The sequence below is a fragment of the Canis lupus genome, chromosome 8 (assembly GCF_011100685.1).
Source record: "Canis lupus familiaris isolate Mischka breed German Shepherd chromosome 8, alternate assembly UU_Cfam_GSD_1.0, whole genome shotgun sequence".
Classification (NCBI taxonomy): Eukaryota; Metazoa; Chordata; class Mammalia; order Carnivora; family Canidae; genus Canis; species Canis lupus.
The window spans coordinates 15,049,617-15,073,118 of record NC_049229.1 but is presented as its reverse complement, the minus strand read 5'-3'; the positions used below and the strand labels follow the sequence as shown (position 1 = coordinate 15,073,118).

The following is a 23,502-nucleotide window of genomic DNA, read 5'->3' as shown; positions in this document are numbered from 1 at the left end:
TTTACGTCATTTACCGGCGACGCAAGCGGGCGGGCGAGGGGGGCGGGTGTTGTGAGCACAGCTCGGTGGTGGCGGGGGTAGCCTGCGAAGGTGTCATGGCTGCTGCCGTTGAGCTTAGCCTCTCGAGCAGTGGTGACAGGAGTCCGGAACGGAGCTGCAGCCCCAATCTCTCCCAAGAGGTGCTCCGCGAAATCTTTCGCTCACTGCATAGCCTGGTGGGACAAGTGAGTGGTGGTCTGTGGGAGCAGAGCAGGGGGTTGGGAACTCTCCGGCCCCTCCCCCCTTTTTTCCTCTAGCGGAGGCGGGGGGCTGCTTAGGGCTGCCGGGGACCGGGACTGAGTACTGAGGCCGGCGGAGGAGCCTGAGCCTAGCTGCGGTCGGAGCGAGGAAGGCCGTACGGGCTGGCAATTCTCCCCAAGAGTGAGAGGATAGTGTAAGTGAAAAACCTGGCTCCCAGAAGAACATGCTTGGAGAGAGCGAAGGCGTAAAAAGCTTTGTGGGTTTGGAGGGTGCCTGGCGCTCAGCATCCCCTATCCTTCAGTGAATTTGTGATAGAAATTGATAGAAGTAACGGCCTGAGAGTTTTGGCAAAGCTCTCTCCGCTTTTTTTTTGGGGGGGGGGGGGGGTTGATTTGCTTTTAGGAGTCACTTGGTTTTCTTTCTTTTTTTTTTTTTCCTTCTGGTTGTTACATGTGCATCTCTTACCCTTTCATATGGGGAGGAAAAATGAAAGGAATTAATGTAAATACTTCTTGCATAAAATTCGATGAGTTATCCATGATTGATAGAGTTTGCATCAGAACTGTTTGTCATTTAATTATTAGCTAATTTAACTGACTGATGAATAGCTTCTGCAGAAATGTCATAATAAATTGGGTTTAAATAAAAGTACTCCTTACACTATTCAATCAAGTCAACTGTTTCATGAAATAAAATGCAAAGCATATTACAAATGATAAACAACTTGAAAATAAGTTTGTTTGCTTTTAAAAAGGAAATCTTTTGTATCTTAGACGGAATATTTTTTTACTCTAAAAGTTTGTTATGGGGTTGGTATTAGTGCATGTAGTAGGCACAGCAAACATTTATGTCGAGGATAATGTTTATGAAAACAACACCTGTCTAGTTTGTAAAAAGTTATTTTTAAAAGCCGTGAGTGGATGGAGAATTAATTTTTTAAAAGGTTATTTCAGTATTTTTAAAAATCCTAATATGTTTGTCCTTAGAAAAAGCATTACTCTAAGTTAAACATTTAATTTGGTCTAACGGAACAATTATTAACAGAATCTGCTAAAAGTTGTAACTGTTGAGCTCAGTTGTTTGCCGCCAACTTATTAAAATTTTTTAAAGACTTGGGGACATTAACATTTTAGTCTTATCACCCAAGACCTGTAATGGTTAAAAGTCTGAGAACGTTTTCTGTCTTGGATATTGGAATTTTAAGGTTTATTTATATTTTAATGTCACGATGAAAAAAGTTTATGCTTACCTGTAATTTACAGTTTTATTTTCAGTGGTGATAAATTTTTTAAAGTAACATTAAGAAATAATTTAAACATTTCTTTTGAAATATTTTTGCATACTGAATTTTTAAAACTCATTTACAGATTTTAAACATTCGCGTATTTTGTGATTAAAGTTTACTTATGTCACCTGTCAAAAATGTTGAGAGTACATATTTGGAAAGTTTACATGACACATTGAAGGGACCATCTATACAGGTGTCAAAAAATTAAATCATTGTCTCATCAATTAAATACTATTTTGATATTAGTCTTTATATTTTGAGATGTATTGTTTAAAGGGAAGAATGAAAGCCACAATATTATAAAATTGCCCCTGGAGGAAATCACTATGTACTTTTGCAACAAGTTTATAGGATATTTTTTTTAATGTAAGTTTCAAAAAAAAAAAAAGTAAGTTTCAATATGCCTAGTTTCATTCTGCATAGTATCATTATATTGTTGGCTCTCCTCAATAGGAAACATAAAATTGAATGTTAAAAAGTATCCCAGATTTCAAATTTACTTATTTTAACCTTATTGCTTGCCACAGCATGGCTCATTCTACCAAGTTGAAGCATTATTTATTGTTAGCTTGGAGTTTCATACTAATTTTTTATGGAAAATGCTTACTTAAATAGTCCATATTAATGTCACACCAATACATTTTTGAGTGAATGCTTTACGTTTACAAGTTATAAAGGGTAAAAATGCATCGAATTCGTATTACTAATAGGGAATTTGTTGAATAAATAGTTGGATATATTATGATAATTTTAAAGTTAATTTGTATCATTATGTAGTTTTCTTTAAAAAAACCAAGTGTCTTTAATTGTGCTTGAAAGGCTTACATAATTATGCTGAATTGAAAGGAGAATATGATCCCAACATTAAGATTTATTTTATTTGTTTATTTTCTTTAGGAAATTTGATGCTTTACTTTAGTTGAGGATTTGTCTGTGTTATCCCAAAACTCTATTTATAAATTTGTTAGGAACTGTAGATCTCTTAGAGGACTGTAGAAGTACAGTAATTAAATAATATAAACTAAGATTAATGCAGTAATCTTAATGTAAAACTTTAGTTAATATAATCTAATCTCTGCCAGTGTAGCCTATCCAAAATTTCTTATTTCTTTATAGTTGTCTGATACAGACTTTAAATGTTTCTTGTCTCATGGAAAAGGTGGTAAATTTTTGTCATACAGTATTCATTAAGTATACTGCCTTTTTTGGGTAACTTTGGATTTCTGGTTCTTTGTACAGTGATTCATCTTTTTGTTTTATTAGAATCACAACTCATAACATCAGTATTTGAACTAATGTAATACTTGCCTTTATTTTGTGGAAAACATGACTTAATAAATGATTTCTGAAAAAAAAATAAACTTAATTCTACCATGCATCATAGCTTTATAGTATGCTATAAACACATGTCTCTAGAAAAGTTTATGAGGTTCATTTGTATTCACTTGAAAGCCTAGAGATTGAGGCTTTCACTCTAAAATTTTCATTGATTTTGATGATAATTTTATATTCAGGTTCTTGATAGTTTTCTGTTTATAATTTTATTCTAATAGGTCATACATAGCCAACTTATAAGTTTTATATGACAAGCCCCCTCACACAGTATTAGAAAATACTAGTTAGCAAAAGATCTAGCCATTCCATTCAGTCTCTGACCATTTATTTCACTATTGTGGAGGAGTATTTCTTTTTTACATTCAGATTTCCACAGCTAGATAATAGTTTTTTATTTGAAGTAGATAAACATGTTGCCATTTATCCCTAGGCTTTATAATCTGTATGAATAATCTTGATTTTTAGATTATTTTAAAATTGGTTAAAGATGAAAATGATAAAAATATGATTCAGAAAACATCAGGGTAATGATATATGTCAGTTATGTCTGTGTACATATTTAACAAAAAGAAATATTTGTATGAGAACTTTCATAAATGTGTCTGCCCCTTCTGTTTAATGCTCTGAGCTGGAAGTACTGAATAGGGCAAGCCTATTTTGGCCCTCATCCAAAGGTTTTAGATAATGAAGTATCAAAAAAGCCTCATGTTTCCATCTTTTGTGGATGGTGTTTCACCTGTAAGATGGTCCCATTACACAGACCCAAGAATAGAATTAGAATGAGATACCATTGTGTTTTTTCTATGAAAATTGCACCTTTCATGGCCTTTTAAAATGGTAACGAGGTGCATAACAAGCATTTTAATGTATTGTTAAAAATCTGATAACTTTGAGCTAGATAGTCATGTTACCCTAAAGAAATACTATTTTTGTGACATCCTATATATACAGCTTAATCGTGTAATTTTTGTGATGTTGCTGGTTTGCCCCTTTGAAGCTTAACCTCAGAGATGATGTGGTGAAAATTACAATCGATTGGAACAAGCTCCAGAGCCTCTCAGCATTCCAGCCCGCATTGCTCTTTAGTGCACTTGAGCAACATGTTTTATATTTACAGGTAAATTTCTTGTTAAAAATGTTAAGTCAGTATTAAGAATGGAAATTAATTGTAGTTAAATTATAAGCTAGAGTATTTGTCAGTTCTGTCCTAACATTGTATTAATAGTGTTATCAATAAAAGGTTACTTCAGCCAGATTAGATCCAAATCTGTTAATTTACATAGTGATCTGAACAGTCAGGAATATAGCCCAATAGGCCAGTGTGGCTATGAAGATTGAATGAATGCAATTCTATTCAATTCTAGACTTTGACTGAAAATTCAATACAGTTGCATCTATGGTGGGTTATAATTAAGCAATAAGACACGGCAGGTGTGTGTCATGCTATGATAATGATTCCATGCCTTGGGTGAGTTTGGAGGCTCATGGAGTGCTTTCAGTGGTTCAAGAAGTGGCATTATCCCAGCATGACACATCCTGGAGTGTCTATTGCAATTAAACAGTTTCAGCATAGTTTTTAAAAAGAAAGTAATTTCTGTGACATTAATGTCTCATCTTAGTAAGTAGCCAGTCACTATTTTATCTTTTCTTAACAGTTTGAATTCATCCTTTATATTAGAAGTCAACATTGAATTATTTATAATAGTATTGCAATATTTTTAATATTTCAGTTCAATAATTGAACAGTAGTATGATCTTGCTGGTTTCCAATTGAACATCTCTGCAATTATAATTGTTGTAAGTTTGAGGTTTATCTCTAATCAAAATATAAAATATGAAGTGTCAGAAGGTAAGTGGGAGAACTGTTTGGATTGGTCATTTTACTGCTATCAAAATGTTACAAGGTTTCAGAAGAGTACTTGGTATAATAAACAACAAGCAAAATTATAGGTATGAAAAATAACTGGAACATTGACAAGTATTGGTGTGTTTTGATTAATGGAATAAACATTAATTTTCAGCTCTCTGTTCAATGCCTTTATGGGAAATTTTAATTCTGTTTCATGTTGAAATAGTTAACCCTAATGTTAAAGGACAGAAATAATGAGCAATAGAACTCAATTGAGGCCTGATTATGGGGGGGAGGGAGATGAGTAGTATAATTTACATTATATAATCGGTTTTTTGTTTTTTTTAACCTCCTCTAGTATAGTGATAGACATATATCTCTTTTCAGCTGTGGATCTTGGTAGTTTTTTTTTTTTTTCCTTGTTCATTTTCTTTTTTAAAAATTTAATTTCATGACCCAAGAAGATATCTTGCCATGTCAGGAAAAGCCTGAGTGTTCACTCAGCATAACACCTATATATTTCATGTCTGTGCTCTCTCATTCACTTTGGCCAACTGCAGTTTCAAGTGGAGAATCTCCAGTGATACAGTGATAATGCAGGGCTTTGCTGAGTGAGAGCACTGGCTCTCATGTTAAGGAGGAAAAATACTAAGCCTTAGTGTTCTGAGGAGGCATTTGAATGACATGTTAATTAAGTGGCATTGGTGCCAGAGGCTGAGGCTTTGATTTGGCACAAAATAAAAGATGAGTGACAGAATGATTCCCTCAAAGAAAATTTTAAATTTCCTCAGGTTTTCTTTCTTTCTTTCTTTTTTTTTTTTTTAAGCAGATTTATACCAAATGATAATGGTCACAATAGCAGAGAACAGCAAACATTTACATGTGATCAGATGTATGTGTCCTGATATGCCAAGTTTTTATATGTAGTTAATTGGTAGTAAATATTGCATTTACTTAGTGGAAATTTGTATAAATATTAAATATGTAATTAATTTTGATTAGTTTGAACGTCTGCAGATGGAATTGTGTTCTTCTCAGCCTTTTTTAGCAAAACTTCAGCCTCTGATTAAAGAGGAGAATACAACTATTGTTGGAGAGATAGAAAGAACAGAAACAGGGAACAAGAATGAAGTAAATGCCAAATTTCCCATTAGTGACCTACAAGAGGAAGAAAAGCACGAAGATTGTGATTTAGGAGATGTGAAAAAGACACAGATCCATTTTGATCCAGAAGTAGTACAAATAAAGGCTGGAAAAGCAGAAGTAAGAAGGTTTTATTTGGGGGTGGGAAGAGTATGATTTTAAGTCTTATGCTTGAATTGTTAAAACATGCATACTTATTGTTTATAGATTGACAGACGAATATCTGCGTTTATTGAAAGAAAGCAAGCTGAAATCAATGAAAACAACGTCAGGGAATTTTGCAATGTTATTGATTGTAATCAAGGTAACTACCTGGAAGAAGTAAATTTTCATAGGATTTTAAGCATAGTTTTTAGAGTTGCTCTGATTTTTCATTTGTTTTTAAAAATGAACATTAAATCACAATTTAATTTATTTCACAGGTTTATTTAGAAACTAAGGCAACAGAAATTCTTTCTATTTAATAAGACTACATTGCAAAAACAGTTTTCATTTTAATTATGCAAAAAATCAAATAAATGCAGACACAAAAGGGCTAATGTTTGCCACAGGTGAAGATTCTTTTAAAGTTCCTTTAGGAAATGAAGTATGGGTGACTGCATTGTTTAGTCTCACTAATAAGGAACTAAGCTATATAAATTTTGAGCCTATAAATGTACTTTTGAAACTATGTTAATACATAAAGTGAGCTTAGTAAAGTTAATACTCCTCAAGAGGGAGCAGTTTTCTCACTACTCCTTAGCTTTTTGAAATGTTTTCTGTCATGATAAAAGCAATCTGTCATCAAGACTATGGCGTCTTATGCTTTTTTTTCCTTTCTCTCATAATGTATACATTTGGTGTTTTTCATCAGATTCTCCTTTTCCTCTCCACTTGATGCTATAGTGTATTTACAGATCTGCAGGTATGCTGCAGAATACAAAATACTGCATAGCACTGGCGTAGATCTTACTCAGGCATCCTAGTAATAATCAGAACAAGTAGTTCTTAGAAAAAATTATGGAGAAGAGTTCCTAATTGGAATGAACACTTTTCTTGTTGCCTGTAACATCTCTTAGCTAATTATTATGAATACAGAATTGTCAGATGAACCTAGAATTGACTCTTATGTTGGTGCACTGATTCTCTTAATAATGAAATAATACAGGCTCAAGTGGGTCCTAAATTCAGCCTTTTCTGCTATTAACATTATATATGCATATTTCTAGACTTACTGTATATTCCTGTTAGCTTTTCAGAACAGGTACAATAGTGGCAAAAGCTCAGGTACAGTCCATCCAACTGCAAGCAACCTATGAGAAAGGGTTTGTTGAGGGAGCAAGCACATGTGTCAGTAATGTTATTCCTCTGTTCTCCCTGCTAACTCTATTATTATAAACCACCAGGGGATAGAAATTGACAAGAATTGAAATGCTCAGCAGGATTCCCTGGTCCATTCAATCCCTTGCTGGCTCAAAACAGTGCTAGCAAGAATTGCTGTGGAGAGTGACTAGCACTCATACATTCACTATCTTCACACCATGCTGAATTTCTCACTGATGGGTCAGTTAATCTATATACTTGGAATATAACTCTGGAATGGATGATAGCTTCTTTTTTTAACCCTTAGCCCCATGAAATGGTAGAAAGAGAATGGTGAAGTGATGGCCCTTTAGACGTATATTGAGGTGTCTCAAAGAAAAAGAAAATGATTTTGTTTAGTATCATCTATATACAAAAGATGAATTTGGAATTATATTCATACAGTTTGATTTGTCAGCCGAACAATTAAGGAAACTTAGACTGAAAAAATATGAATGTATTGTAATGTGTTAGTGTATTCCTTTGATACCTGTCAATTTGACTTAAAATATAAACATCAGATTTATTTTTTTTAATTCCATAGGGGAAAAAAAGAATTTTCTTTCAGAATCTCTTTTACCAACTATTTTTTATTATAAAATCAGGGGAGTTTTTCAGGAAATTTACATCAATGCATGGTTTACTTAATGTCATTTTAAATATTATTTTATATTTGAAACATTTTTATATTATGTTAACATTAGTCCAGTTTTCCCATGGGTTTTTAATTTATTTGTTGATAACCTAATTTGAAGAAAATTATACTTCTCAGCTTAGAAAAAATTAGAACAAATTTTTACAACTTATTTTTCCAAAAATTGAATTTTTTGAAAAGAGCAGTCTGGAAAGAGATAGCTTTTGTGATTAGAGATTTTTTTTTTTTTTAAGATTTTATTTATTCATGAGAGACATACAGAGAGAGAAGGGGGTGGGGGCAGAGACACAGGCAGAGGGAGAAGCAGGCTCCATGCAGGGAGTCTGATGTAGGGCTCGATCCCAGGTCTCCAGGATCACCCCCTGGGCTGAAGGTGGCACTAAACCGCTGAGCCACCTGGGCTGCCCTAGATTTTTAAATGAGCATTGGAAACCTAGGTAAAGTGGAAAAGTATGTGTTATTCTTTTTTGTGTGGAGTTCTGAAATAAAAATGTATTATGTATGATTAATCCTTATTATTAGATGATCCCTAATTTGATCAGCAATATCAAAATGCTGTATTTTTTTAAAAAGATATTTCAGTAAAAGTACTAAGTTCTTTTTATTTATATGATGAAATAAAGGGAATAATGTCTCTTTGGCTTAGAATTAAATGCTCTCTATAAAATATATTTTCTCCAAAGACCCAGATGGTTTGGGGGGATATTGGTGTTTATTAAAAATTATATTAAGTTATGCCACTGAATGCTGATATTTTTCTGTATGTAAATCTGAAAATTAGAGAAGATTACAGATTATAAATTTTAGAGGGTAAGGGTCACTATATTTTATCCTGTATAAGATGGTAATTTAATTACTATTATTTAAAATAATAATTCTCTTGTTAGTATGTTAATTTGAATGATTGAAAGTTTATCAAAATCTCATACATTTGAAGTTAAGAATATATTTACACTTATACTCATCTGAATTCTCCTTAGAAAACAGTTGTGCAAGAACTGATGCCATTTTTACTCCTTACCCAGGATTTAAAAGTCATGTGAAAGGTAAGTGTCCACTACATATCTTCATCATTGACAGAAGCTTATTGTAGATTATAAGCAAAATGAAATAAAAATCACCTTCCTGTCTAAATTTTATTTTTAAACAAAAAGTCTTGGCTTCTTTCTTGGGTTGATGGTTAGATGGTCTTTATACAAAGAATATAAAGTACTGTTAGGGAGATAGAATTTCTGACTTTAAACCTATTAAATTTATGTTTCAGAAGTTTCTTATTTAGTTTCTAGAGTTGTGAATACATATGGACCACAGACTAGACCTGAAGGAATTCAAGGGTCAGGTCATAAGCCTAACAGCATGCTCCGAGATTGTGGTAATCAGGCTGTAGAAGAAAGACTACAAAATATTGAGGCTCACTTGCGATTGCAAACAGGTAAGCAGAGTGCTTGGCAGTGCCCCACAGATAAAGAAACTCTAATTTATTGAGTCACAGAATTTCCATTGAGTACCTGCCATGTACAAAACATTGTTCTGATTGGTACGAAGATGAATAAGCATAGTCCCTACTCTCAAGGAATCTATGGTTATGTGTTTATGCTCTTCCTCCTCCTCTTACACTTCTCACCAGTTTGAGACTGTTAGTAGAATGGGAACAGATTCCAAATACTGACATTCTCAGTTTATTAAGTCTCAGCTGGAAATTAATGTAGTCTTTTTCTTGCCACCAATTTCGTAACTTAATCACATATCTCATTCTTATCACCCACTGTGCTAGGTACAAAATATCGGTAAGTGTGATCTTAGTCCTCAGGGATCTTTCAGTCAGGATAAGCATATAAATTGTAAATGCCATAGGGGAAGTGAACTAAATAATACTAAGTGCCAGTCACTCTCAAAGTAGTATATATGTCAACTCACTCAGTATTTAATAGTACCCCTGTAAGGTGTCAATGCTGTTATTGTCAGATAAACTGAGTACAGAGGGCTCAAGCAACATGCCCAAGGTAGTAATCACAAATAGAAATCAAACCTCAATCTTAACTGGCTGCAAAGCCTGAGTCTCTCTCCCTGTTTAGTCACCAGAAGTCACCAGATGCTATTGATTCTTCTAAATATTTCTCAAGAACTACCTGCTTCTATCTACTTCCACAGCTACTATAGTTGAAATCACTGTGTTCTCTGCCTCGGACTGATGGAAGGGTATTAGCTGGTTGCTTTGCCACTAGACTTCTTCCTCAAGACCAATTCTCTACCAGTGGCCAAATTACTTTTCCTGAAGTTCAAATCTGATCTTGTTATTCCCCAGCTGAAAATTCTTAGGTGGTTTCTTGTTACCCTTATATGCATACCAAACTTAGTACTTACTCATTCCACAGATAAATACTAAGTTCCTACTATGAGCCAGGTGCTATTCTAGGCACTGAAAATACATGTGAACAGAAATTCTAGTACATAAATTATATGCTACATAAGAAGAGCTACAGATAAAAGCTTGACCAGGAGAGGATAAAAAAGGCTTGGGATAGGAGGGGATTGTAATTTTAAGTAGCATGATATGATCTACATTGATAGTTCTAGCCCCATCTGTAGGCTTCCCAATTCCCACTCATTTTGCTGTCCTAGGGCCTTTACCAAGGCTTTGACTGTGCTTTCTCCTCCTGATCCTAGACTGGTATGGATTTCTCTTTATGTAGTCTCAAAAGCACCTGGTAACTCCCTATCCTCCTTTATAGCATTTATCACAATTGTGTGTGTTTAATATCTGTTTCCCTTGCTAGATAATAAGGTCTGTGAGAGCAAATTATCTGTCATGTTCTTTAACTTTGTACTTAGTGCAGTGTCTGGTACCAAACCAGGTATTCAAGAGTTTTTAAATGAACTATTGCTCGTTTCACCTTTTCAGATAATATGCAAAGTGCAGTGGGTACACAAAGTTATTGTTCAGCTCTTTACAGCAAGTCAAGAGATGGCATCCCTGGTGAAGTGACATTTGTGCCCTTGAAGGAGTAGTAACCAGGCAGGAGCAAATTATTCCAAAAAGAGGGAACATCATCTGTAAAAAGCACTGAGGCAACACAAAAAATACAGTTAGGGAATTTGAGTCCAGTCTAGCTGGAGTATTTGCTGGATGGAAGTAGAAGATGAGACTGAGTAAAACTATGAGGGTAATAGGAGATTAGCATTAAAAATTAATCTCACCCATAATAAATGGATTTTAAAAAACAACTGTATAAAAGGATTGATTGGCTTATTAGGTCTAATGGTATCAGGGCACCTGGGTGGCTTAGTCAGTTAAGCATCCAACTCTTGATTTTGGCTCAGGTCATGATCTCAGGGTAATGAGATTGAGCTTTGTAGGGTTCCGCACACTGGGCATGGGAGCCTTTTGGAATTCTCTTTCTTTCTCTCTGCCTCTCCACTTCCCCATCTTGTGCTCACTCTCCCTCCCTCTCTCTCTAGATTTAAAAAAAAAAATCTAATTGTATCAAGTAGTTAATTATGAAAAATATCTGTTGAATGCCTATGTGCCAAGTGCTATTTTAGACATAAGGGATGCTATAAAATGATATAGTTGCAGTCCCTAGCTTCAAAAACTTTATAATCTGAAGAAAGAATAATATTGAAGTGAAATGTTATAGGGGCTATGAAGGAAGTGTATGGTGGGGGCACAAGGAGCCTCCATGTGAAGAGATTGAGGCAGTGCTTCACTGATTTAGTCAAGTTTGAACTAGCTCTTAAGAGATTCGGAAGTGAGATATATAGACATTCTAGGTAAAGGAGACAGCAAGAGCAAAGTCAGTTGAATAAGTTATTCATTTTACCTTACTCAAGAGCAGGAACGACCCAGAATCGAAGATAAAAAAACATTCTCAAAAATGAAACCTATTCCTAGAGTTTTTGTATTTAACAAGGTGATACTTTTGATATGAAAATTTGCCCATATGCTTTAATTGCATAATGATTATCTAATTATGTATTCATTCAGTCAGTAAATACCGAGCACCTGTGTGGTTCGTGAACTGATGGTTCCCAGATTTGTGCAGTGCACAAGCTGCACAGCCATACCCAATGAACCAAAGAATATTAAGCCCTCCTGGAGCTTATATTAAAGTAGAGAAATGGGCAATAAACAAAATATATGGACTGTCAGGTAGTAGTAATGGTTTGGAGAAAAATAAGAGAAAGGATAGGGATTGTGGTGAGGCGGGAGGTTGTAGCATTATATTTTATTACAGGGTGGTCTGAGAAGGCCTTGCTGATAACTTTTGATCTCAGACCTGAAGTTGGGGAGAGCAATCCTTGTGAATATGGAGGAGGGAAGTACAGGTGAGAGTATTTGGCCTACTTGAATAACAGAAAAAAGGAATCAAGTGGCTAGAATGATAAGGGTGTGGAGACAAGGTCCAAATTGTGCAGAACCTTGAATACTACTATAAAGGCTCTGATTTTTAATCTGAGTGAAATGCAAAAGCTGTAGAAGGTTTTGAGCAGAGATATGACACTGACTTTTACATTTTAAAAGGGTCACTGCTGTGTTAAGAATAGACTATGGAGGGGCAGCCCCAGTGGCTCAGTGGTTTAGCGCCCCCAGGGCGTGATCCTGGAAACCCGGGATCAAGTCCCATGTCGGGCTCCTTTCATGGGGCCTGCTTCTCCCTCTGCCTGTGTCTGTGCGCCTCTCTCTGTGTCTCTCATGAATAAATAAATAAAATCTTTAAAAAAAAAAAAAAAAAGAATAGACTATGGAAGCAAGGCAGAAAGGAGACCAATTTGGAGGTTGTGGTATCCATAGAGAGATGGGGGGTTGTAGACAGAATGGTCACATTGAGGTGCTGAGAAATAAGAGGGTTTGGTATATAACCGTAACCGTGAAATTTGAGTAACCTTAATTTAATTTATCTTCCCTCTCTATGGAAAGTTTGTTAGTTAAGAATTATGATAAAGCTCCTCTTTTAACATTTTTTGAGGTTAAAAGAGAAAATGTGGCATGTAAGGAGAAATACAAATGGAAGGAAGTGGTAAAGACATAACAGCAGTCACTGAATTGAGCTGTTAGTTGTCCCTGTGCATTTTTCTCCTCCCAGGTAACTATCAAAATCTATCAGAAGTATAAATTTTTCTATGCAGGAGCTCTTCAGTAGCTTGTAATGAATTTAACATAAAACTAGCAATATAGGAAGCATAAATGGGGCTTGGGGAGAGATGTAATAGAATAATATGCCCTATAGTGAGTGATAAGAAAATGTGAGCTAAGAATTTCATTTTATTTTACTCTTGTTCATTATCTTCTCAGGCTTAAATATTTCCCATACCTCTGCATAAGTATCTTCTATGCATGGTTTTTTGGTTGGTTGGTTGGTTGGTTTTGTTTTTTTTGTTTAAAGAGGGGGTGGAAGGGGCAGAGGGAGAGAGAGAATTCTGAAGCAGACTACACACTGAGCAGGGAGCCCCCAACTCAGGGTTGGATCCCAGAACCCTGATCATGACCTGAGCCGAAATCAAGAGTTGGCTGCTTAACTGACTGAGCTACCCAGGTGTCCCTGCATGGTATTTTAAGAATAAAAATTGTAAGAGGAATTACTCAATAGTATCTCAGATTTTTTTTTTTTTTAATGTATTTAGGTGGTCCGGTGCCAAGGGATATTTATCAGAGAATTAAAAAACTTGAGGATAAAATCCTTGAATTGGAAGGAATCTCTCCTGAATATTTTCAATCCGTAGTAAGTATAAGTGTCTTTAAATGTATATATATATTTTTTATTTTACAATGCTTCATCATATTAACAGTTTTCTCATTTGTCTGCTACAGGCAAAACACTGTTTTAATAATTCAAAGTTGAACATAGTCATACGTAGGGGGTTACCCTCGAATTTAAAATTGTGATTCTGAAATACTGTATTATATATAGACTCATAATTTTTTTAGAGAGGTATTGTTACATATTACCTAAATTCTCAAACTTCAGCCATTTTCATGGCATAATAAATGAGCCTGGGTAGTTGTCCATCCTGTCATTATGAACATGCTAGCTTATAGAACAAAGGCTTCCTCTGGGATCCTGCTATGTTGCTTATCCTTTGTTTCTTTAATCTCTTACTGTCCACAGACTGCTTCCCTCGACTCATACATGTTTTGCATTTCTCCTCCATACTAAACAAACATCTCAGTCTGCCACCTTATTTTTTTTTCTTTACCTTAACCACCAAGCTTTTTGAAAGACTAGTCAATGTTTAATTCCTCAACTCTAGCATTCATTGATTCATCCTTATCCCCCTTTCCAAGGACTTTAAGAAACAATGTTGTGCTGATTATCAGCAGGTTTCAGACAAGTGATCCTGAGCTCATTGTGTTATTTTCCTCAGTCTTTTGGGGTGACTATATACATAATGCCTGAGGTTCTCTTTTTTTAAAAGCAGCACCATATTAGAAAGAACTAAAATAACGTGTAGAAGTGAACACATTTTTTTGATTTACAAAACATTTAGTGAAAATATTACTCATGGGGCACCTGGGTGGCTCAATCAGCTAAGCGTATGCCTTTGGCTCAGGTCATGTTCCTCGGGTCCTGGGATTGAGCCCCACATCAGGCTCCTGGCTCAGCAAGGATCCTGCTTCTCCCTCTCTATCTGCCCTTCCTCCCTGCTCATGTTCTCTGTCTCAAATAAATATTTAAAAAAAAAAAAGAAAAAGAAAATATTACTCATTAGCATGAATCCTTATAAGTAACTGGTGAAATATATTTAAAATTATTTAGATATAGCAGCAGTTTTTCCAAAGTGGTAAATTGAGTATTTAGAGTAAGGTACAGAAGAGAAATATTTCCAGATGAAGAAGGCAGATTACATAATACATATGAGCAGTGAATCCCAAAGATCAGAAATTTAGAGAGTTTTAGTGATTTATTACTCTCATGAAAAAATGAGGTTTACTGAAGTTCTAAGGCCTGAAGCAAGGATTAAAAGAGATAATATCAGTCAAGCACTTAGCACACTGCCTAGTACATGGTAAAATCTCAGTAACTATTAGTATTTATTTAGTTTCAGAAACCATCTATGAAGTAGCTGTATAAATGTGGCCTTTACTGGTCTAATTTAGAAGATTTCTTGGTTGTATTACATAATTAGAAAGGTCTTTCCAATTTTATGATGATTCTTTGAATGTATCTTCCTAGAAAACTTGATAAAGATTTTATGCTTTTGCCTATGACAGTCTACTGTAAGCTGTTCCCATTCAAGCTGCCTTCATTAAGTAATCCGTAGGCAGATTATTTTTTCTAGTTCAATTTCATACGTTGTTAATACAGTTCTTGTTACAACAGAACTGATCTTACAAGAGAGTATCATAGTGTTAGATGCTTCCAGAGAGACCTTGCTCCTTCATTAATCTCTTCGATTTATGAAGCTTAACATCTACGTGTCATTGAACTTGGTTAACAAAAGAACAACCCTTCAAATCATAATCTTGTTTTGGGGGTCTCTTATACACAGCATAGAATGTTTAGAGTGTTTGGCTCTAAAGAGGTAGAATAGTCAGCTTATAAAGGACCTTAAATGCTATACCCAGAAATATAAAGTATTTAAAGTCTAAATGCTATTTGAGCAGGGAAGTAACTTTTGCAAGTTATTTAGAAGATTTATCTAATACTGTTCTGGAAGATAAATGGGAAGGGAGAGACTAAGAATGAGGAGATAGTTTTATACTACCATAGATGTGAAGTGAGATCCTGAACTAAGTAAGAACAAGAGAGTGAGAATAGAAGACATTAATGCAAGAGACGGGAAATAAAGTTGACAAATACTGATAATTGATTGGCTGTGGAAAGAGATATAGAGAACGGATTAGTCTACTTTCTGATTAGAAAAATTATACCATCATTGACAGAAATAAGAAAATCTGAAGGGGGAGATATTTGGGGAGGAAATGTGAATTTAAAGTCCTATCAGGTTATGCAGATAGAAACATCAGCTAAACTTTTCAAGAGTAGGACCTATACTTGAGAGAATCAGGAGAGTCTGTGTAAGAGGTGATAGTTAAAACAGAATGGGTAAGAACTAAGACTATCAGAGGCCTGAAGTCTAGAACTTGGTGACTACCTAACTTCAGCCCCAGGAAGCATTACAAATATAAGCAGAATGGGCCTAGATGTGTTAGGTTGCCATACCTGTGATAAAACTAGTACTTTAAAAAAATACTTCCAAATCTATTAAACGATATCTATTTGATTAGAAGGATCATTTCAGAATTAGTATTAGAAATGACATGTCCAAGTTAATAGCTACAAGGAAACATGAAATACTGAAAATGTTTAAACGTTCAGATTAACTCTGTCCTCAATTCCTATGAATAAATATGTCACAACACCAAAGGGAAGGAAGTCTCACACTCACCCTTCCATAATAGAATGAATGTGCCATCCCTGGGAGCCGCACTCCTTGCTTGAAATAGATCCAGCACTAGGAATGTCTTTGTACATAAGAGGAGTTATACACCCCGTAGAGGACATAGCATGTTATTTATCACTTTTCTTTTTTTTTTTTTTTTTTTTTTTTTTTTTTTAATTTTTATTTATTTATGATAGTCACAGAGAGAGAGAGAGAGAGGTGCAGAGACACAGGCAGAGGGAGAAGCAGGCTCCACGCACCGGGAGCCTGACGTGGGATTCGATCCCGGGTCTCCAGGATCACGCCCTGGGCCAAAGGCAGGCGCCAAACCGCTGCGCCACCCAGGGATCCCTATTTATCACTTTTCGATCCCCATGCTGGGAGTACATGCATGGCAATTACATATTCTTTTTTTTTTTTTTTTTTTATTTATTTTTTTTTTTTATTGGTGTTCAATTTACTAACATACAGAATAACACCCGCAATTACATATTCTTACATATCTTTCAAAAGCATACAGAAAAGACTACATATGCTGTATAGTCTTCTAGCTTCTAAATTTAGTAAGGGAAAATTGAGCCCATTAAATTTCTTAAGGATTGAATTTTTGTAGAAATTGAATTCTAGGGGATTCCTGGGTGGCTCAGCGGTTGAACGCCTGCCTTCGGCCCGGGGCATGGTCCTGGAGACCCGGGATCGAGTCCTGCATCGGGCTCCCTGCATGGAGCCTGCTTCTTCCTCTGCTGCACGCGCTCTCTCTCTCTCTCTCTCTGTTCTCTCATAAATAAATAAAATCTTTTAAAAAAAAGAAAAATTGAATTCTGAACTCAAAAGACTTTAACTGAAATGTGTTTAAATCAGATTAACATGTATGTGAATTCTTTTTTTGTTTATTTTAAGATTTATTTATTTATTCATGAGAGACACAGAGAGGCAGAGACACAGGCAGAGGGAGAAGCAGGCTTTATGCAGGGAGCCCGATTCAGGACTTATGCCGAGACCCTGGGATCACACCTGGGCCAAAGGCAGACAGAAGCTCAACCACTAAGCGTCCCATATATAGGTGAATTCTACACATTGGGAAGACTCATAGTTGAATAGAAATTGGTTACCATGAGTAACATCAAAGTGCAGCATATGAAAAGGGAAAAAGCTAATAGAAAAAAATATGTAAATTGTATTTGGCTCATAGAACAAAAGTAGACTAAAAGTGAAGTTCTTTTCAGTTATGAAATAGACATAAAACTCCAAAAAAAAAAAGGGATTCCCTTGGTGGCTCAGTGGTTTGGCGCCTGCCTTCAGCCCAGGGCGTGATCCTGGAGTCCTGGGATCGAGTCCCACATTAGGCACCTGCATGGAGCCTGCTTCTCCCTCTGCCTGTGTCTCTGCGCCTCTCTCTCTCTCTCTCTCATGAATAAATGGATAAAATCTTTTAAAAACAAACTCCAAAAAATATATATAAAGCAGGAATTAAAATAAAGATTAGGATTCTGTTGCACCTTCTAATGTAATAGTTCTAATATCTTTACTCTTCACATTCAACATGGAGAGATTTGAACGTGGTAATGTTGTAAAATTTTTAAGGGCATCACTTAATAAAACATTTAAAACACACAATCCGGGCAGCCCCGGTGGCTCAGCAGTTTAGCGCCGCCTTCCGCCCAGGGCGTGATCCTGGAGACCCACATCAGGCTCCCTGCATGGAGCCTGCTTCTCCCTCTGTCTGTGTCTCTGCTTCTCTCTCTCCTCTCTGTGTATTCTCATGAATAAATAAATAAAATCTAAAAAAAAAATAAATTAATTAAAAAAATAATAAAACACACAATCCTTATGAGTATTTCCAAAGAATTACTGATTTTTAAATTATGACCTTTGAAACAGTAAATATAACATGCTTCACAAGTTCATTTTTATAGCACTTTCTTGATTTTTAGCACTTACCACTTACATGTTTACACATCTATTTTTCACACTGTAATGTGAACCTCTGAAGGGCAGGAACTGTGTCTTGTTCATCTTTGAGCATGTAGACAGACTCTAGTAGGCATTGAATAAACGTATGAATGTATGGGGTTTGGCTGATAGTTCATTATTGGATTTTTGAAGATGCATAACTTGTTCCAAAGCACTGACTTGGTGGAATCTTAACTCCAGTCTATAATGGTAACTCCTGGTTCTAAAGGATAGGGAGAGGGAATTAATCTCCTGTAAAATGTGTGGTGGGCCCGAAATAAGAGATGGCAACTGGATCTGGCTGGAAAATTAAATTGCGGGATCCCTGAGTGGCACAGCGGTTTGGCGCCTGCCTTTGGCCCAGGGCGCAATCCTGGAGACCCGGGATCGAATCCCACGTCGGGCTCCCGGTGCATCAAGCCTGCTTCTCCCTCTGCCTGTGTCTCTGCCTCTCTCTCTCTCTCTCTCTCTCTGACTATCATAAATAAATAAAAATTAAAAAAAAGAAAGAAAAAAAAAAGAAAATTAAATTGCAAACATGTTTTGGAAGGCCTTGAAGGCCACACTAACCAGTTTGCAATTACAGTGTCACTGGTGCATAATTTTTTGAGAAAGAGGAGCCTATAATTTAGGTTCCTATCTGGTGGCATTATGAAGTCCGAGTTGAAGAGAGAGAAGAATCAAGGAAGATAGTTTAGGAAACATAGCATTGTCCACACCAGGGAGAAATGAAGATCTGAATCAAGGTGGTGGGATGGGACTGGAAGAGAAGAAATATTTAAGAAACTACACTTAGCTAAGCCCCCAAAGACCACATTTTACTGTTTAAGTTACTGAATCAGTCCTTATTCTCCTGATTCTGATACTTCTCACTTTGTTTAATGATATAATAATAGTCTGATTATTCAGTGACATGGAAACTATCAATATTTTACAGACTTAAGCTATTAGGAAAATAAGGGGAAGTATATTTTACTAATTTTTTTTTTTTTTTTTACAAGGGGAGGTATATTTTAATCAGGTGTGTGAAAGACACCTCTTGGAAAGGCAGAAGACTAAGAAGTCTTCTGACCAAAATTAAACATTAAGCCCTAACTTGCCTATGGGCCCCATCACAGGTATCTACCTCAGTTTGGCAAAGGAAGGAACCTGTTTATATAAGCAGTTTTCCCCCATATTTAATAATTCCAACACTTTATGATTTCCTGATAAAAGGCATACCTGGAAATTCTTTGAAACACCTTTTGACACAAAGGGAAATGTGAATTTTTACCTTCTCTTCTAAATCTCAGTGGTTAGAAATGTTCATGAGAAAATTTTGCCACCTACACTGACCGTGTCTTTATCAAATGTATACTAATTTGCCATTCAGAAGTTTGGGGTTCTGTGAGACTAAGAACAAAATCTAAAAAAATTCATTTGGTCAAAGTTTAAAAGGCTCAGCAGCATGTCAGTGAGAATGTTGTCAGCTTAATAGACTTTTTTTCTTTTTTTTTTTTTAAGATTTTATTTATTCACAGAGAGGCAGAGACAGGCAGAAGGAGAAGCAGGCTCCATGCAGGGAGCCTAATGAGGAACTTGATCCTGGGACTCCAGGATCACGCTCTGGGCTGAAGGCAGATGCTTAACCGCTGAGCCACCCAGGCATCCCAGTAATAAACATTTAAACTCAAACTGCCTTAAAACAGTGTGGAAATTATCTTATAAAGGAAGTTCAGCATAGTATACCCTTCACGGTAATTGATTCATTGGCTAAATCAGAGTTGTCAGTTCTACTTGGTGTTGGCTTTTTCCCAGGCCAATGGCAAGACAGCTACTTTCAGGTGTCCTGTTCAGATACAGCAGTGTCCAGAAAAATTGTATCCTTTGAGGGCTCTCTCTCAGAATGAGGACTTTTTTTCCAGAAGCTCTCCCCCTTACTCATTGGCCAGAATTGGGCCAATGTCTGTTCCAGTCACTGATAGGACCAGGGTACGATCGGCATTCCCTTGAGTCACTTGGCGGAGCAGTGGATAGCTGCTTCTAATCACAATGATCCTTAATGTCACTCAAGGGTGTGTGTGCATGTATGTTTTTTCACCCTTTGGCCAGGTACTCTAAATTGTGTTTTCCTCTGTCTAATGTTGCTTCACTTGTTCAATATCCTGGGATGAAAGGCTAGAAAAAAGGAAACTAAGTAAAAAGACCCCAGAGCATCTCCTTCCGTAATTATCCTCATTAGAACCTGGGAATTAATGGGAATATGTGTATAGCTAGGGAGGAGCATGTTGCTTCAATGTTACTACCATGTCCTTTTATTATCATCATTTGGAGGAAGGCAGATGTCATTGGCAGCTAGTGCCTAGTCAGGGTCGTGGGCTTCATTTCTGCCAGGGTACTCCATATTTTGTTCAATATTCTATAAAGTAAAATTGTTTAGATTTTCTAAGCATTGATTACTTATTTTTTTTACTTTTAATCTAGAGCTTTTCTGGAAAAAGAAGAAAAGTTCAACCACCTCAGGTAAATTACTGCATTCTCATGGAGGCTTCTGAAATAGTTTGATTAGTTTTATAATTCTCTTATCAAAAGTTCCTACTTTGGTTGCTTTTAGATCGTACCCCAGGGTTTAGCACTGGAAAAAAAGGGCAGCCTAAATTTATGGACTTGAATTAAATAATTTTATTTCAAGGCATGGAATGATTCAGATGGGCTAAATACAAAAGTCTGTCTAGCTGTTAATTGTAGCAGAATGTATCAGTTACAAAATGCTGAAAAATAATAAATGGTAATATAACCTCTGCTTTTTAAAAAGATTTGAGAGAAAGAAAATAGGAGGGGGAGAAAGAATCTCACTTTTCCCCACCCACCCTCTGAATCCCACCTCCCCACCCCACCCTCACCCTGACCACAGAGCCCAATGCACTACGCCCATGGGATTTCAATCTCACGACCCTAAAATCAGGACCTGAGCCAAAAGAAGAGTCTGCTGCTTAACTGATTGAGCCACTCAGACACCCTAGTACCCACCCTCCACCTTTTAAGTAATCTCTACATCCAACATGGGGGTTGAACTCGGGACTCCCAAGATCAAGAGCTATATTCTCTCCCCACTGAGCCAGCCAGGCACCCCTCCTCCTCCCCCCTTTGCTGACACTACTGATGAGCAGCATCTAAATCATAAAAGGGTCTTTGACAGAAGTTGACTTAAGCCCACCACTCACTGTCCACAGTACTACTGTATTAATTAGTTGAATCTTAATTAGTGAGGTTCTGGTATCTGTTCATGGCAGTGATGTAAAATTAAAGTTGGGGAAAATTTAAACATTTTTTTAATTTATTTTTTAAGAGCATACTACTTATTTTTTAATTGTAAAATTTTGAGTAAATTTTTGAGAGCATCTGTTTTTTTCAGGAGAGGTAGTTGATTGCAGTTGATCCATCAAGAGAATTTCCAGCAGTTTATCTAATCCTAAAGTTTAACTTTTTTATTATTGATTATGAGAATAGTTGGTTAAAGAAAAGGTTTTTACAATCCTTTCAAAGTACAAGAGGTCCAGGAGAGCTTTGTCATTAGGAAAGAAAAAGAAAGAAATCTTTAAGCCTTATTATTTTATATCTTTAAATTAATGATATAGTCAACATATATAGTTCACTTTAAGAATTATTCTCATGAAGGAAAAAAAAGATATTTACCGTATTTTAAATAGTTCATTTAGCACTTTATCTGCATTAAGATACTTCAGAATCATTTAGCAATTTGTATTCTTATTGTTTACAGCAGAACTATTCACTGGCTGAACTTGATGAAAAAATTAGTGCCCTCAAACAAGCCCTGCTCAGAAAATCAAGAGAAGCAGAATCCCTGGCTACTCACCACCTTCCGTGAAAAACTCCTCTCATTCTTGTCATTTTACTTTTTTATATATACATGTAACTTAAACTGCAATTAACAAAGTGGATATGTATTTATCAATGTAGACTTCCCTCTGAAGTCAAGGTTTCTTTTCATGTGAGTTTAGCCTGCAACAAGTTATCTTCAAATATTCCAGTGAATTTTGAAATGGTTAAGGTATTAGAAACAGCATTGTCAGAATGTATTCCCTTCTGTTTTAAAGGAGGTATTTGGAAATTGAAAAACTTAATTTGAAAGCACATCTGTGTGTGTGTGTGTGTGTGTGTGTGTGTGTACCACAGAAGATTTATTTTGAATAGTGATATTGAAAAGGACTTTATATTTGTAACATCAGTGTTAACCAATTTATTAGTTTAAATTAGTACTTTGTATTTAATAGGCATTCAACAAAAATGTATCAACTGAAATGAATTTTAAATGAATGCATACTTTTTTTTCAAATGTCAATTTTAATGTAAATAAATAGTAGATCCCATCTTTATTCTCTTAATGACTGTGTCCTTGAGGAAATTAACCTCTTTGTGCCTTAATTTCCTTATCTGCAAAATGGGATTGATCATAATAAAACACTTGTCATGAATAGGTGAGATCATGCATGCACAGCTTTTGAAACTGGCCCAAGGGAGGTGCTCAGTAAATCTTAGCTATTGTTACTCTATAAAACCAAGACTGTCTTTGAAAGTGTTTAGATATTACAAATAGTCCCTCTCAGCCTCACTTTTTTAGAATCCCAGTTATGTTAGGCAGTATATGTATTTCCATAGTTACAAATTAAACATTTAGTAAGATGCAGCTACAGTCAAGGAGCAGATGTTTAGGTCAAGAACTGTTTGGTTGCAAGAATCAGAAGTCACCTAAAATAGCCTGTAAACAGGAAGTTGTTAAAAATAATCCGAAGTCTGGCATTTAACTGCAAGAAGTATAGCTGGACATAGTGGTATCTAGGAGGTCACCAACAGTTCATCTCTTCTCTGTGTCTCCAGGTGCCTCTTGATTGTTTCTATGTCTAATTCTGTTTCTGTCCCCTACCTCCTTTTCTGCTCTCCTTCTTCCTGTGTGCCTCTTTCCCTCTGTCTCTCTCTTTGTTCTTTTTCTCTTATACCTAATCATCTTTGTGTCTGCTTTATTTTCTCTCTCTGATTTCTCTGAAGGCCTTCTCATTACTGTTTCTCCATATGGGGTAACATGTTAACCCTGTCTCCATAGCTTTGGCATTCATGCCTTTGAGTTGCCATGGTACATACTCTGAACCCAACTCTATAGAACCTCACAACTCCACTGACTGCTACTTACCTCTTGGAATCTTTTAGTTCTGCTCCTGAGACTGAATCTCACTCAGTGTGATCAGTGGTCTTTGAGTTGTGGCCAGGACCTGCTCATAGAAATATGCAGTATGAACACAACCATTTGCGGAATCCTTG

At 36.0% G+C, this 23,502-nt stretch overlaps 1 protein-coding gene across 7 annotated transcripts; it reads left to right on the top strand.

Moving 5' to 3' along the window:
• The first annotated feature begins 29 nt into the window (after positions 1 to 29).
• On the top strand, positions 30 to 22,571 carry MBIP (MAP3K12 binding inhibitory protein 1). Of its 7 annotated transcripts, none has more exons than XM_038544521.1 (9): positions 30 to 179; positions 3,861 to 3,980; positions 5,751 to 5,975; positions 6,063 to 6,159; positions 8,832 to 8,897; positions 9,116 to 9,283; positions 13,474 to 13,571; positions 20,650 to 20,688; positions 21,947 to 22,571. In XM_038544521.1, the coding sequence occupies exons 1-9, from the start codon at positions 96 to 98 to the stop codon at positions 22,052 to 22,054; spliced, it is 1,005 nt and encodes a 334-aa protein (XP_038400449.1). In that variant the 5' UTR covers positions 30 to 95; the 3' UTR covers positions 22,055 to 22,571. The 7 variants fall into 7 exon arrangements, with proteins under 7 accessions (XP_038400449.1, XP_038400450.1, XP_038400448.1 ...); XM_038544517.1 differs by having other exon boundaries at positions 32 to 224; positions 21,950 to 22,571; XM_038544519.1 differs by having other exon boundaries at positions 33 to 224; positions 9,131 to 9,283; positions 21,950 to 22,571.
• Positions 22,572 to 23,502: the final 931 nt, after the last annotated feature.